Genomic DNA, 13,024 nt, shown 5'->3' with positions numbered 1-13,024 from the left:
GTGTACATTTAATTATTTTGTACAGGTTATTACTTGTACAAAAACTTTGTATGAGTAATTACTTGTATGATGCCATCATACAAGTAATTACCTGTACAAATATAATTGTACCAGTAATTACTTGTACAATTTTTGTTGAGAAAAAGATAATAACTTGTACAATACAATATCTTTGAGTTTTATGTGTTTCTACTTTTGCCAAAATAAACAAAATATTTTATTCAAAAACACCTTTCTTTGAGTGTGACAACTCAAATTACACAATAAGTCTGAAATCTTTTAATATACATTTGCCTGTCTTACAGTCCTATGTCGATCTACTAATTGCACTGTAACTTTGTCTCCAATTTCTAAATCTTTTAATCATATGATCTTTTGGCATGTGCTTTTCTTATCAAAGGGTAAAGTTCATCAACTGGACAATATAAATAATTTTGTCTCCTTTGCGAATGTGTTTTTTCAAATACTGCTACATTTAAAACACAATTCTGTCGGAAGAAATTTCTTTGAAGTGCTGTCTTTTTATGCCCCACCTATGATAGTAGAAGGGTATTATGTTTTCTGGTCTTTGCGTCCATCTGTCTGTTCGTTCGTCCGTCGTACCGTTCGTCCGTCCATTTGTCCCGCTTCAGGCGAAAGTTTTTGGTCTTGGTAGTTTTTGATGAAGTTGAAGTCCAATCAACTAGAAACTAAGTACATATGTTCCCTATGATATGATCTTTCTGATTTTAATGCCAAATTAAAGTTTTGACCCCCAATTTCATGGTCCACTGAACATAGAAAATGATAGTGCAAGTTTCAGGTTAAAGTTTTTGGTCAAGGTAGTTTTGGATGAAGTTGAAGTCCAATCAACTTGAAACTTACTACACATGTTCCTTATGATATGATCTTTCTAATTTTAATGCCAAATTCTAGTTTTGACCCCAAATTTCATGGTTCACTAAACATAGAAAATGATAGTGTGAGTGGGGCATCCGTTACTATGGACACATTCTTGTTGGAACTTAATTTGGCTTCCTTTACATTACTAATATTCTCTCTGTACTATCTTCCGCGTGTGAAAACGAATTATTCGAGTTAACTATTTCATGATAAAAAAAAATTTACACTGTTTTCCATCTTTACACTTAAGTTTTGACTTGTTTTTTTTTAAGTTTTGCTTATATATTTGGTATTCAAAAAGTACACGCATGTTGAAAGTTTTTACCTTTATGTCCAAGTCATAAATTATTTGTTTAAAGGAAAAATATATCTTGAGAACATCAAATATAATTATTTGTACAAATTATTATCTTTTTCTCAGTAAAAATTGTACAAGTAATTACTCGTACAATTGTATTTGTACAAGTAATAACTTGTATAATGGCTTCATACAAGTATTTACGTGTATAAAATGTTTGTACAAGTAATAACCTGTACAAAATAATAAGTTCCTTGGTTGACCATATAAGGAACCACTGAAGCATGTCCTGACATGCCCCCCCCCCCTTAGGCAGTCAGTGGGCCCCTCCTATGAAATTTCTAGATCAGACACTTATTTATTCATAGACATGCATTTTGCCTTCATAGAATTCATCAGGGACCCTCAAATCAAAAGAGTTCAAAGAACCAAATAAAATATAAGAACCCGTATGAGATATTGAGATCCACAATTGTGAAAGATTTAGGTAAATACAGCTATTAAGGTAATGTATTCCATAAGAAATTCTACCAATATGTTATTTATGACTGATTGATATTACTATTTTTATATGGCACAGGATATATAGTGCATGTCTCATAAACAATCTTGAAGTATTCATTTTGAATATTCTGTCATGAAATATTTGGCAAAATTAAATTTTAAAGAAAAGCGAATGACAACAGAAAAGAATTTTTATTATTTATAATAAATTATTCCCTCCAAATGGCAGGTCCAATGCAGTTTTTCAGGGGAAAATCCCAATCTTTTTGTTATTTTCTATGTAAACATCCAGTAAATACTGACCAAAACAGGACTGAAACTTGACCCCCTTCATCCAGGTGTAACCCTATAATAAACCCAATATCATTTTTTCATCAGAAATTTTCTTCCTTTATTGCTTATTAAACTAGAAAATACCTTAACTAAAGCCATATTAATTATCATATCAGTGATACACAAGATAAAATATGTACTGTTCATGATCTTGTGTATGTAAACTAAAACATAATATTATGACTTTCATATAGAAAAGTATATATGAAGCAAAGCAACCAATTAGTTTTTGAAACAGTTTAAGCTTGATCAAGATTATATAGTTTAGAAAATGACCTTGTATAAATCAAAAGCATCTTTTTTCTAATTATATATCTTTAAAATGCTATTAGTCACCATATTTTCATTAGTATGCATTTAATTACTGTAAAGCTATGATATAGTGATACATAATTAAGTTAACTAACAAAAGATCCAAGTTTTACATGTTCTTGTTGATTTATATTTGCGTTCTTTTTCTACTAGCAAAATTCAAATTATCACCCAGAAACCATATCACAAAAAAATCTGTTTTCTAGTAACAACAGTGCATTTTGACCTGTTGACAATCAAAATAAATAGGCTTCTGCCCATCGCCTATGTCTTTATTACTTTGTTAAAGATGGAAGGACAGACAGTCAAAGAACTCCAAAATGGTCCCTAAAGATGCAAGGAATATTCACTATAATACCAAATCATTATTTCTAGTACATATTTGTTTTTGTTTGAGGGTACAAAAATTTCAGCAAAAAATTAAACATTTGTTTTTTCATAACAAATTTTATTTATTACACTATTAGTTATTCCTTTATGATGGGACACAAAAATTAACCAAAATAATCGATACGGTTTGGCCCCAGATGACTTTTAAAATGTTTATGTCATAGAAAAAGCTCCAAATTATCTTCCTTTGGAGCAAAAAAGCTATTTTTTGGCATTAAAATTGAAATATCTTTTTCGGTGACCTACATTTTTTATTATTGTTTTCAAATAAGTAATACATACACTAAATAATTGTAAAATTTAAGCAATTTCTGTCATTAAGTTTTTTTTTATTTCAATATTACTTCTTTTTCTCCTATTAGTTCTACAGAAAAAAAGTACCTTTACAAAAATGTATGCTTCTTTCGAAGGCAGATTGTGAGCGTAAATGATCGGTGACCCCTCTTTTTTATTTTATTTTTCTATTAGGTGTAAGATAAAGTTCATTTATAGAAAAAACTAGCAAAATCTTATATTAGACAAAAACAAGAGGCTCTCAAGAGCCTGAATCGCTCACCTGGTAAACAATGCCTTATTGAACATATTGAACCATGCCAGGCAAACATGTACAGCTAACAATTCTTCAATATTACAAATATATATGACTTACTGTTTATAAATAAAGAAAATGAGACCAAAACACAAACACTTAAAACTTAGCAATGGACTGTGAAAATGAGGTCAAGTTCAAATAAAACCTGCGTAACCGACATATAGATCATAAAATATTTTCATACACCAAATATAGTTGACCTAATGCATAAAGTATTAAAAAAATAGACCAAAACTAAAAAAGTTAACTTTGACCACTGAATTATGAAAATGAGGTCAAGGTTAGATGACACCTGTCAGCTAGACATGTACACCTTACAATCATTCTATACACCAATTTTAGAAGACCTATTGCATATAGTATAAGTAAAACAGACCAAAACACAAAAACTTACCCCTATGTTCTATTTAAAGTAAGGGCGGCCATGTTTTTTGACGGATCAAAAATCGAAGCACACACTTTGTGCAGGATAATCTAAGGAACTATCATGCTAAGTTTCATCCAAATCCATTCTGTAGTTTCAGAGGAGAAGATTTTTTAAAGTTAGCAAATATGATGAACAAATTGTGAAAAATTGTCATTAAAGGACATTTACCCCTTAAGGGGTCAATTGACAATTTTGGTCATATTAACCTATTTGTAGATCTTACTTTGCTGATCATTTTTGCTGTTTACAGTTTATCTTTATCTATAATGATATTCAAGATAATGACCAAAAACTGCAAAATTTCCTTAAAATTACCAATTAAGTGGCAGCAACCCAACAATGGTTTATTTGATTCGTCTGAAAATTTCAGGGCTGATAGATCTTGACCTAATGAACATTTTTACCCCATGTCAGATTTGCTCTAAATGCTTTCGTTTTTGAGATATAAGCCAAAAACTGCATTTGACCCCTATGTTCTATTTAAAGTAAGGGCGGCCATGTTTTTTGACGGATCAAAAATCGAAGCACACACTTTGTGCAGGATAATCTAAGGAACTATCATGCTAAGTTTCATCCAAATCCATTCAGTAGTTTCAGAGGATAAGATTTTTTAAAGTTAGCAAATATGATGAACAAATTGTGAAAAATTGTCATTAAAGGACATTTACCCCTTAAGGGGTCAATTGACAATTTTGGTCATATTAACCTATTTGTAGATCTTACTTTGCTGATCATTTTTGCTGTTTACAGTTTATCTTCATCTATAATAATATTCAAGATAATGACCAAAAACTGCAAAATTTCCTTAAAATTACCAATTAAGTGGCAGCAACCCAACAATGGTTTGTTTGATTCATCTGAAAATTTCTGGGCTGATAGATCTTGACCTAATGAACATTTTTACCCCCGTGTCAGATTTGCTCTAAATGCTTCCGTTTTTGAGATATAAGCCAAAAACTGCATTTGACCCCTATGTTCTATTTTAAGTAACGGCGGCCATGTTTTTTGACGGATCAAAAATCGAAGCACACACTTTGTGCAGGATAATCTAAGGAACAATCATTTTAAGTTTCATTCAAATCCATTTAGTAGTTTCAGAGGAGAAGATGTTTGAAAAATTGTTAACGACGACAGACGACGACGACGACGACGACGGACGTCAAGTGATGAGAAAAGCTCACATGGCCTTTTAGGCCAGGTGAGCTAAAAAATGATTTAGACCTGCAAGCCCCCTTAAGCTATAATTATTGTGAATATTCCTTGCATCTTTAGGGACCATTTTGGAGTTCTTTGACTGTCTGTCCTTCCATCTTGCACACATGCTTTTCTCATTATCAGTCTGAAAGTTTCTACTGAATTTGTGCATGATAAGAACATCGTACTACATCAGTCACAAATAGTATAAGTCAGGTAAATCTGGCCAAATTGTAAATTCAAAATGGAGCATTCATGGAATAGTTAGTTCCAAATCACATGATAGAAAACGGTCTTATTAAGTTTTTAGAACAACAGTAATGGAGGAATATTGTTCACAGAGTTTTTTTAAGCAGATGGAGGGCAGTTGAATGGAAAGATGGAGGAGTGGTTGAAACTCAAATAGATCATACTCTATAAACAGCACCAAAAGAACTCAATTTCTGTGGGTCAAAAACATATTTATACTAGAATATACCTCAATGGTCACCCTTTTCATTCTGAAAATTTAAACATTTATGTTTACTTTATGTTCTACATAACTATAACTATTGCAGATTTATTCTAAATCTTTTAAAATAAGGTTAAGAGTGTTCAATCCTAAAATCCAATGCAAGTTATAATCAGGTCATTTATTTATGGTTTTGTGTACTTTTTTATTTATACTTTTAAAGGCCAGGTTTTTTTTTAATTTGTTGGTTTACAGATTTTCCCCATGAAAAAGTCGGGTTGGTCAGTTGGGAAAAAAAAAAGAAAAAAATATCTTGAGACAGAAAAATATGCAAAAATATATTTCAACTTTCTAACAATTTGTTTGGTATGCAATTATGTCATCATTTCTTAAATTTTAGTTTGGTGAAATATAATTGTTCAGCTTTCATAAACATCGCATGACATCGTCTAATAGTTTCACATGAGAAAAGGGGGGTTTGTCCATGGACAATGATGAATCGTCATTTAACATACAAGAAAAAAAATTAATGAAATTTAGGAAACTTTGTGAAAAATGAACTTCAAGCACGAAAACTGATAAAGAAAAAATTGTAAAAACGTCGTATAAATTTCAACACATGTGTCAAAAATGTAATGACTCGCCCACTGGAAAAAAGACTCTGAGGATATTGGGTTCATCAGATGTCATGCATTCCTGTTTTTTATCTCCAAATGGATGATTTTTTTTAATTATCTACAAAACAAGAAAATTCCAAATGATTTGTTGATAATTAGTACCTTAACTTGACGTCTTCCACAAGATTTGTTGATAATTAGTACCTTAACTTGACGTCTTCCACAAGATTTGTTGATAATTAGTACCTTAACTTGACGTCTGCCACGATTGGACAAGTTCATTTTCAATTTTTCTATGAGATGATGCATCTTATGGAATGATAACAAATACAGGGAACAAACTTATTGTATAATGGGTTTTAAACACAGGTTTCGTTCAACAAAATTATTTGAAAAAATGATATTTCAATGTCAGTTAAAGTTGATTTATCTATTTTTAGATACGTAAATTGGAAGTTTTATTTTTCACAACAGAAAGAGTTATCAATTATGTTAGTGTTTAGTCTGGGATAAAAAAAAAATATTTTATTTATTTTTCAGGGATAATGTATTTGTTAGGGTGGGCAGGGATAAAAAAAGCATAAAAAGTCAATCTTATTTTTATTCTGCAAATCGGCAAAATAGGGTCGGCGGATCTGTAAACCAACAAATTAAAAAAACCTGGCCATATTCAAATAATATTTTAAAATTCTTTCTAATGTCAGTAATGATTAACTGTCTTTTATATACTAGTTTTTTGGTAATAATATATCAAAGAAAACAAGGTTGCTACCCAATAGCTAGATGTCCCCCATCACTTTTAACTGTGCAATATATAAGCATCAAGAATAGACATGTTCATATCAGCAAAAAAATCAAAGATGCTTTTGTTTCCATTCTCTATTCTATATAATAGTATACCCAACTTTTTATGTAATCTACTAAAAAGAATTATGCTTTTGACTAACTATGAAAGCTTATTTTTCAGAAACCAAGCAATAACACCTTAATACTATAATAAGAAATACCTACTCCCTTTGTGACAAAGTATAATTTTAACTTATTGTCTTTTACTTTTTTACAGTAAACTGAATTTTAAGGGCAAACGATACAGTTTTGATCCTGTGTTAACAAGTTGATGAAAATTTGCATATAGGCTATTTTTTACCTGATTAAATCAAATATGTAATAAAAAATATACCTTCATGTGCTACTTTTTGAGTTAAATGAGGTCGAAATTTTGTATATTTGCTCAAAATTCGGATTTGTGGCCGTATTTTCCTTTTCGAAAGAAAGAAATAACTTTTTCGTTTTCAAAGATAAACACAAATTGTTTTTTGTTAAATAATTTGTAATTTCTGTATTTTATAGGTATTCTAAAAAAATATGCATTTTTGTTCAGAAACAACTCATATCTATCAAATGGTCATGAATTGAGAAAAAAAACGTAATTGCTTGCTGTATATTTATCAAAATAAAAAAAAAATGCACTATTTACAGTTTTATAAAATTTGGTCCACATAATCTTTCTGCAAAATGAAACAAAATGTTGGTTTAAAAAATGGGGGTCCATGCACTCGTTTTCAAATTAAATCAGTTTGAATGATAAAAATCAGTCGAAAAATGCATCTTTTCTCGATATGTCACTGTTTGACGTCGCAAAAATAACATTTTACGTTAGCAACGTCATTACCTTCCCCGTAACTGTATTGTATGCCCTTAAGGTCTTGCTGCCTATCTGTCCCTGCTATCTTGCTGCAAATCATTTTAAGCACAAAACCCTCAAAAAAAAGTTGAGAAACAGACTTATTTTATTCACATTGCAGGGGAAATCTTTATTAAGTAACAAATAAAAAATCTAAAGTTGATAATGGGACAATGGTGTTAAACGTGTTTTTAAGAGAAACTGAAAGTTAATTCCTTACCTATTGTAGCCCTTTCTTTCTTGACTCTATCGTTGTCTCTGAGAAGGGTTTCAATCAATTTTTGCTGCCTATCAACCTGTAATTATGAAATTATCTCCCTTTTATCAGTTACTGGTTTACTATGTCAGTTTTTGTAAACAATATGACTTGTATTTTATATTTAAAAATAAAGCTTTTATCACTGAATTGAACACTATAGATAGTTAAGTTTTGTCATTGCTTGTTCAATTCCTATGTTAAAAGTACAGCATTGATAAAAGAAGAATCTGATAATAATCCGCCAAAATAATAACCTCCAAAATATTATGTACACCTAATTGTGCTTTTTCGATTAAAATTGCCAAAAACACGCTTTATGGTATCCAGTTGTATTTTAATTTTCAATCAAGTAAAAATCTGTTGTATTTTCCTCATGCAAAGCTCTGATTCCTTTCCTGGCTTTAGCTATACATTTTGTACCTTTGGGATTATACCTCTTCATCTTTTTAATAAGCTTGTGATATTTTGGCCTAGAGCATCACTGAAAAGACATTTACTGCCAAATGTACATCTGGTGCAGAAAATTGGTACTGTTAATGTTATTACTTTGAAACATTATTTTAATGGCAGATCTTTTCATATATATAAACAAAAAAAATATTTTCAGTATTTTCAGACAAAACTTCGTTAACACACTAACAAATCAAAGCACTGTAAGCGCTGTAGGCAGTTAACCAAAAACCAAGGCAAACATAATTATGAAAACTGTGGCAATGTTGATTCAATTTTTTTTAAAGATATATTGTAAATTAATGTTCATTTAATAAATTAATCATTAAAGCAAATAATTTATATTTTGTCAAAGTTTTTATAAAGCAACGCATATATCAAGTATATTTTTTTCATAGTCATGATTCTGCAGTTTTACAAATTCGCAATGATTGCAGTTCTTCTAGTTGATAGTTAACGTTGGTATAAGTTGACATTAGTACGAGCTTGTAAAAGTATGGATGGACTTGCTTCCCTGGAAAGAAAACTGAATTTGTGTTCAACAGTTCAAAAATTATGAGACACTAATCAGACAATTGTTTACTGCTACAGGGATCAAAGGTGAGGTCTGACTGACCTGTCCATAGTAAATGTAAATGACCCCCACCTTCACTCCAAGTCCATGATGTCTAAATTTGGAATAAAATGACAGGTAAATATAAAAACAGTTGGTCAAGCATTCTTGGGCTTGAAAGATATGTTTTCTTTAAAATGAGACATATTAAAATGAAAATTTTTATAGGACCAGAAATAATTCAAAATATAATTAAGGTAAATTCTTCAAACCTACTAATTTTTTTCCATCAATAAAATTTTATAATAAACAAAAAATAATTGTAACATAATGCTGTTAGGAAGTCTCCCAAACCAGTGATATTGTTTGCCTTAAATTACTGGAGAATAAAGGCTTTTTCTCCTGGAGAACAATCCCAATTTGAAAAAAAATGACTTAAAATTATTCCCAAACAGTGCAGTCTGAGTAGTAATTGTGCATGAATACAAACTGAAAAACACTTATTTAAACATTTTTCATACCTAAAAATTACTATTTGTGCAGATTTGAGGGTCTATTTATGTATCATCACTAACAATAACTAAGGGCTCTTATTTCAAATGAGGGTTTACCTCTTGAAATAACAATAACGGTACCAAATTGAAAGGGGATCTGCAAATTGTAGTTCCAGTCAAATTCATGGTTTATTATAAATTTCCAAATTTGATACAAATGACACATATTTTCCCAATAAAAAGGGGTAGAGGTAGTTTTGAAAAAAGCCAACAATATCACTGCAAACAAAGCTCCCATAATTATTCATTCCCATGGTCGCCTGAAATTGGGCAAGGTCTAGTACACATCGGTTAGGTCTAGCAAAGTGATATGCATATGTGACACCTATGAGATTGACCTTGTATGTCATTCAATCTGTTTGAAATCACAAACAGGAATGAATATGGTTTAGGAGTTGGTATTTCAATTTTTTTTACAAGTTTTCAAAACACACACAAGAGAGGGTGGGTGACCCTAGGGACTACCCCTAAATTACATGTGATTTTCTTATATTGTCCCATACATGAATATATATGGTTAAATGGTGGGGATCTCGACCGTTATCAAGTTTTCAAACGGGAGGGGGTGGGGAGACCACAGTGACTTCCCCTATATTTCATTTGATTTGTTATATTGTTCAATACATGAATATATATGGTTGAGGGGTGAGGATCTCATCTTTTTCCAACTTCTCAAACAGGAGGAGTGGGGTGACCCTAAGGACCCCCTTATAATTCATTTGATTTGTAATATTGTCCCATACATGAATATATATGGTTTAAGATTGGGGATCCCGACTGTTTTCAAATTCCCAAACAGGAAGGGGTAGAGTCGCCCCACGAACTCCACCTATATTTCATATGATTTTTTTTATTGTCCCATACATGAATATATATGGTTTAGGGGGCGGGAATCTCGACCGTTTCCAAGTTCTCAAACAGGAGGGGTGGGGTGACCCCGAGGGACTCCCCCTATATTTCATTTGATTAGTTATATAGTGTCATACATAAATGTATATGGTTGAGGGGTGGGGATTTCATCCGTTTCAAAGTTATCAAACAGGAGGGGGTAGAGTGGCCAAATGGACTCCACCTATATATCATATGATTTGCTTACATTCAGGTATCACATAATATAGTTGCACTATTTGTGTAAATAAAGAAAGAAACCTCTAGCTATTTTAACTGACCCATCAAAATTGAGAAGAATTTGTCTGCATTTTTTTTTTAGTTGATCGCCAAAACCTGAAATTACCCTTATCAGCTTTCTGGAATCGGATCCGATATTGTAATTGTCTTCTTGCGGTAGCCGTTTTCTTTTCAATATTATTTTTTACAGATACGATTTTACTCGGATTTACACACTGTTTGTCAGCAATTTTCTGTATAAAGCTAGCGGTTGAACAAAATGAACATCGCTGTCATGAATAATAATGATGAAAATAAGTTTTGAGATCGTTTATTAGGAGACTTTGGTAAAAAGGTTTGCAAAGTTGTTTTTTTCATTTTCTTTCAAGGTCCGTCGGGCATGTCGGTCGTAGCTAGTAACCAAGTCGAAAGTCCGACTGCAAAAGTGGAAGGTCGCAAAACTCGGACCACCGCTAATTTGAACCCCTGCCTCCATTTTGGAAATCTAAACTACTTGTCTTTAGAGATCTTCTGCGATTAAATATTTCATACATTTGTTCTTTGACATCTTAGCCAAAAGCTCAGGGGATAATAAACTACATAAGGATTCCTAATGTGCTCTACTTTCTATGTGCAACTTCAAATCTTTTGGGTCATTCGACGATCATTGAAGGTTTTTCTGGTCATATTTTTTGTAATCCAGAATTAAAAGTATGAAAAAACTGTCCAATAAGTTATAAATAACATAATATCCAGCTAGATAATAACAATGGCAAGTATTTCAGCATTTATTTGGGTAGAACACAAATCCAGGGTGCTCGCATAAGGCAGCTTAACTGCCTAAAAATGAGAATGGGATACAGAAAGGGGAACTGACACACTGATGGACAAATTGACTTGCACACAAAAGGCAAGGCACAATGACAATGAATTTAATATAAAAACATTCTTACCAGAGCTTTGAGCTGTATAATTTCATGTTTCATTCTCATTACTATTGATACTTGATTCTGGTACACTTCTGTTGTTTTTGATTTCCTACAAAATTTTCAAATTGACAAAAATCAAATAATCTTTTGACAGCGTTACTTTTTTTGAACCATTTTTTTTTATGCTAATAACAGGGGTGTATGTAACCAACAATAAACTATGCACTGCAGTGTAACACCCATTCCATGAGTGGAGATAGATATAGTAACAAACAGATAATAGAAACTGAAAATGTTCTAGTTAATCTAACTCCATTGCTTGATAAAAATTAGCACTAATATAAAATGTACTCACCATTTATTAAACTCTTGTTCTAATTCAAATACTTCAAAGTCTGGTATTTTGATTGTCTTTAGTAATGAATGCCCTGAAAATAATGTATATGTCAAACCAAATTATATAAAAGAAATATGTGATGCCAGTTTCATGAAATGGGACTTCATTTATTTAGGCTTACTTTGATAGAATTGATAACTCATCATTCTGTTTCCTTTATGTTTACTTTTGTTTGTATTGGTAAGTATTAAATAGTTTTCTATTAGACTAAATCTGTAAGGAATAATTTTTTTTTAGTAAACTTTGAACTCAAAATAAAATGCAAATTTAAACTGGCATAAAATTATAAAATAACCTGTATTTGTGGAAATAGTCTTTTATTGAAAATTGAATATTAAAGATGTTTAAAATTGAGAATGGAAATGGGGAATGTGCCAAAGAGACAACATTCCGACCATTGAAAAAAACAACAGCAGAAGGTCACCAACAGGTTGTCTTGATTGAATTAACATGTTTTATCTTAATTGACTGACTAACCTGAGAAGCCTGGTAAATAGCACATCAATGTACAATTTGTAAACTGTTCTGCTAAATCACTGGAAAAGAAAAAAAAAAACATTTTATCCAAAATTGATATGCTATTTTAATGTAATTTCCTTGATCGGTAACATTGATACAGACATATATAAGAATAGTTGCATGTGCATCAACTATGCTCAGGTAGGGCAGCTATGTTGGGCCTTCTAGATGTTTATCAATTTATCATTAATATAAAATTGATCTTATCAAAATAACCTGTTCTAATTAATTATGTTTTTATAAGTCAAAACTATTATCTTCCTGACAGGCTATCATAGAATGAACAAGAATGTGTCCATAGTACAAGGATGCCCCACTTGCACTATCATTTTCCATGTTCAGTGGACCGTGAAATTGGGGTCAAAACTTTAATTTGGAATCAAAATTAGAAAGATTATATCATAGGGAACATGAATTAAGTTTTGACTAGAAACTGTATTAAAAGTTATTACATTTCATTCTTAATACTATAGCTATAATCTATCTTAAAGTGTTTAAAAAATGTTAGTGGTTTAATATTAGTAACCACATCATTTATAAATAATGGTATGGTGAAAGTGTCTTCAAACTAT

At 31.2% G+C, this 13,024-nt stretch overlaps 1 protein-coding gene across 2 annotated transcripts in view; it reads right to left on the bottom strand.

The window, feature by feature from the left end:
• Positions 1-13,024, bottom strand: part of LOC143062881 (uncharacterized) — a 51,143-nt gene that overhangs the window by 21,897 nt on the left and 16,222 nt on the right. For both annotated transcript variants that reach the window (XM_076234703.1, XM_076234705.1), the window contains exons 7-10: positions 12,411-12,469; positions 11,892-11,964; positions 11,561-11,645; positions 7,905-7,980 (exon numbers count right to left, since the gene is read on the bottom strand). In XM_076234703.1, the coding sequence (XP_076090818.1) occupies positions 7,905-7,980; positions 11,561-11,645; positions 11,892-11,964; positions 12,411-12,469 (293 nt within the window). The remainder of the gene's footprint in view (positions 1-7,904; positions 7,981-11,560; positions 11,646-11,891; positions 11,965-12,410; positions 12,470-13,024) is intronic.

This window comes from Mytilus galloprovincialis, chromosome 1 (genome assembly GCF_965363235.1).
Source record: "Mytilus galloprovincialis chromosome 1, xbMytGall1.hap1.1, whole genome shotgun sequence".
Taxonomy (NCBI): domain Eukaryota; kingdom Metazoa; phylum Mollusca; class Bivalvia; order Mytilida; family Mytilidae; genus Mytilus; species Mytilus galloprovincialis.
The sequence above is the reverse complement of the archived record's forward strand: the minus strand, read 5'-3'. Positions and strand labels throughout refer to the sequence as shown.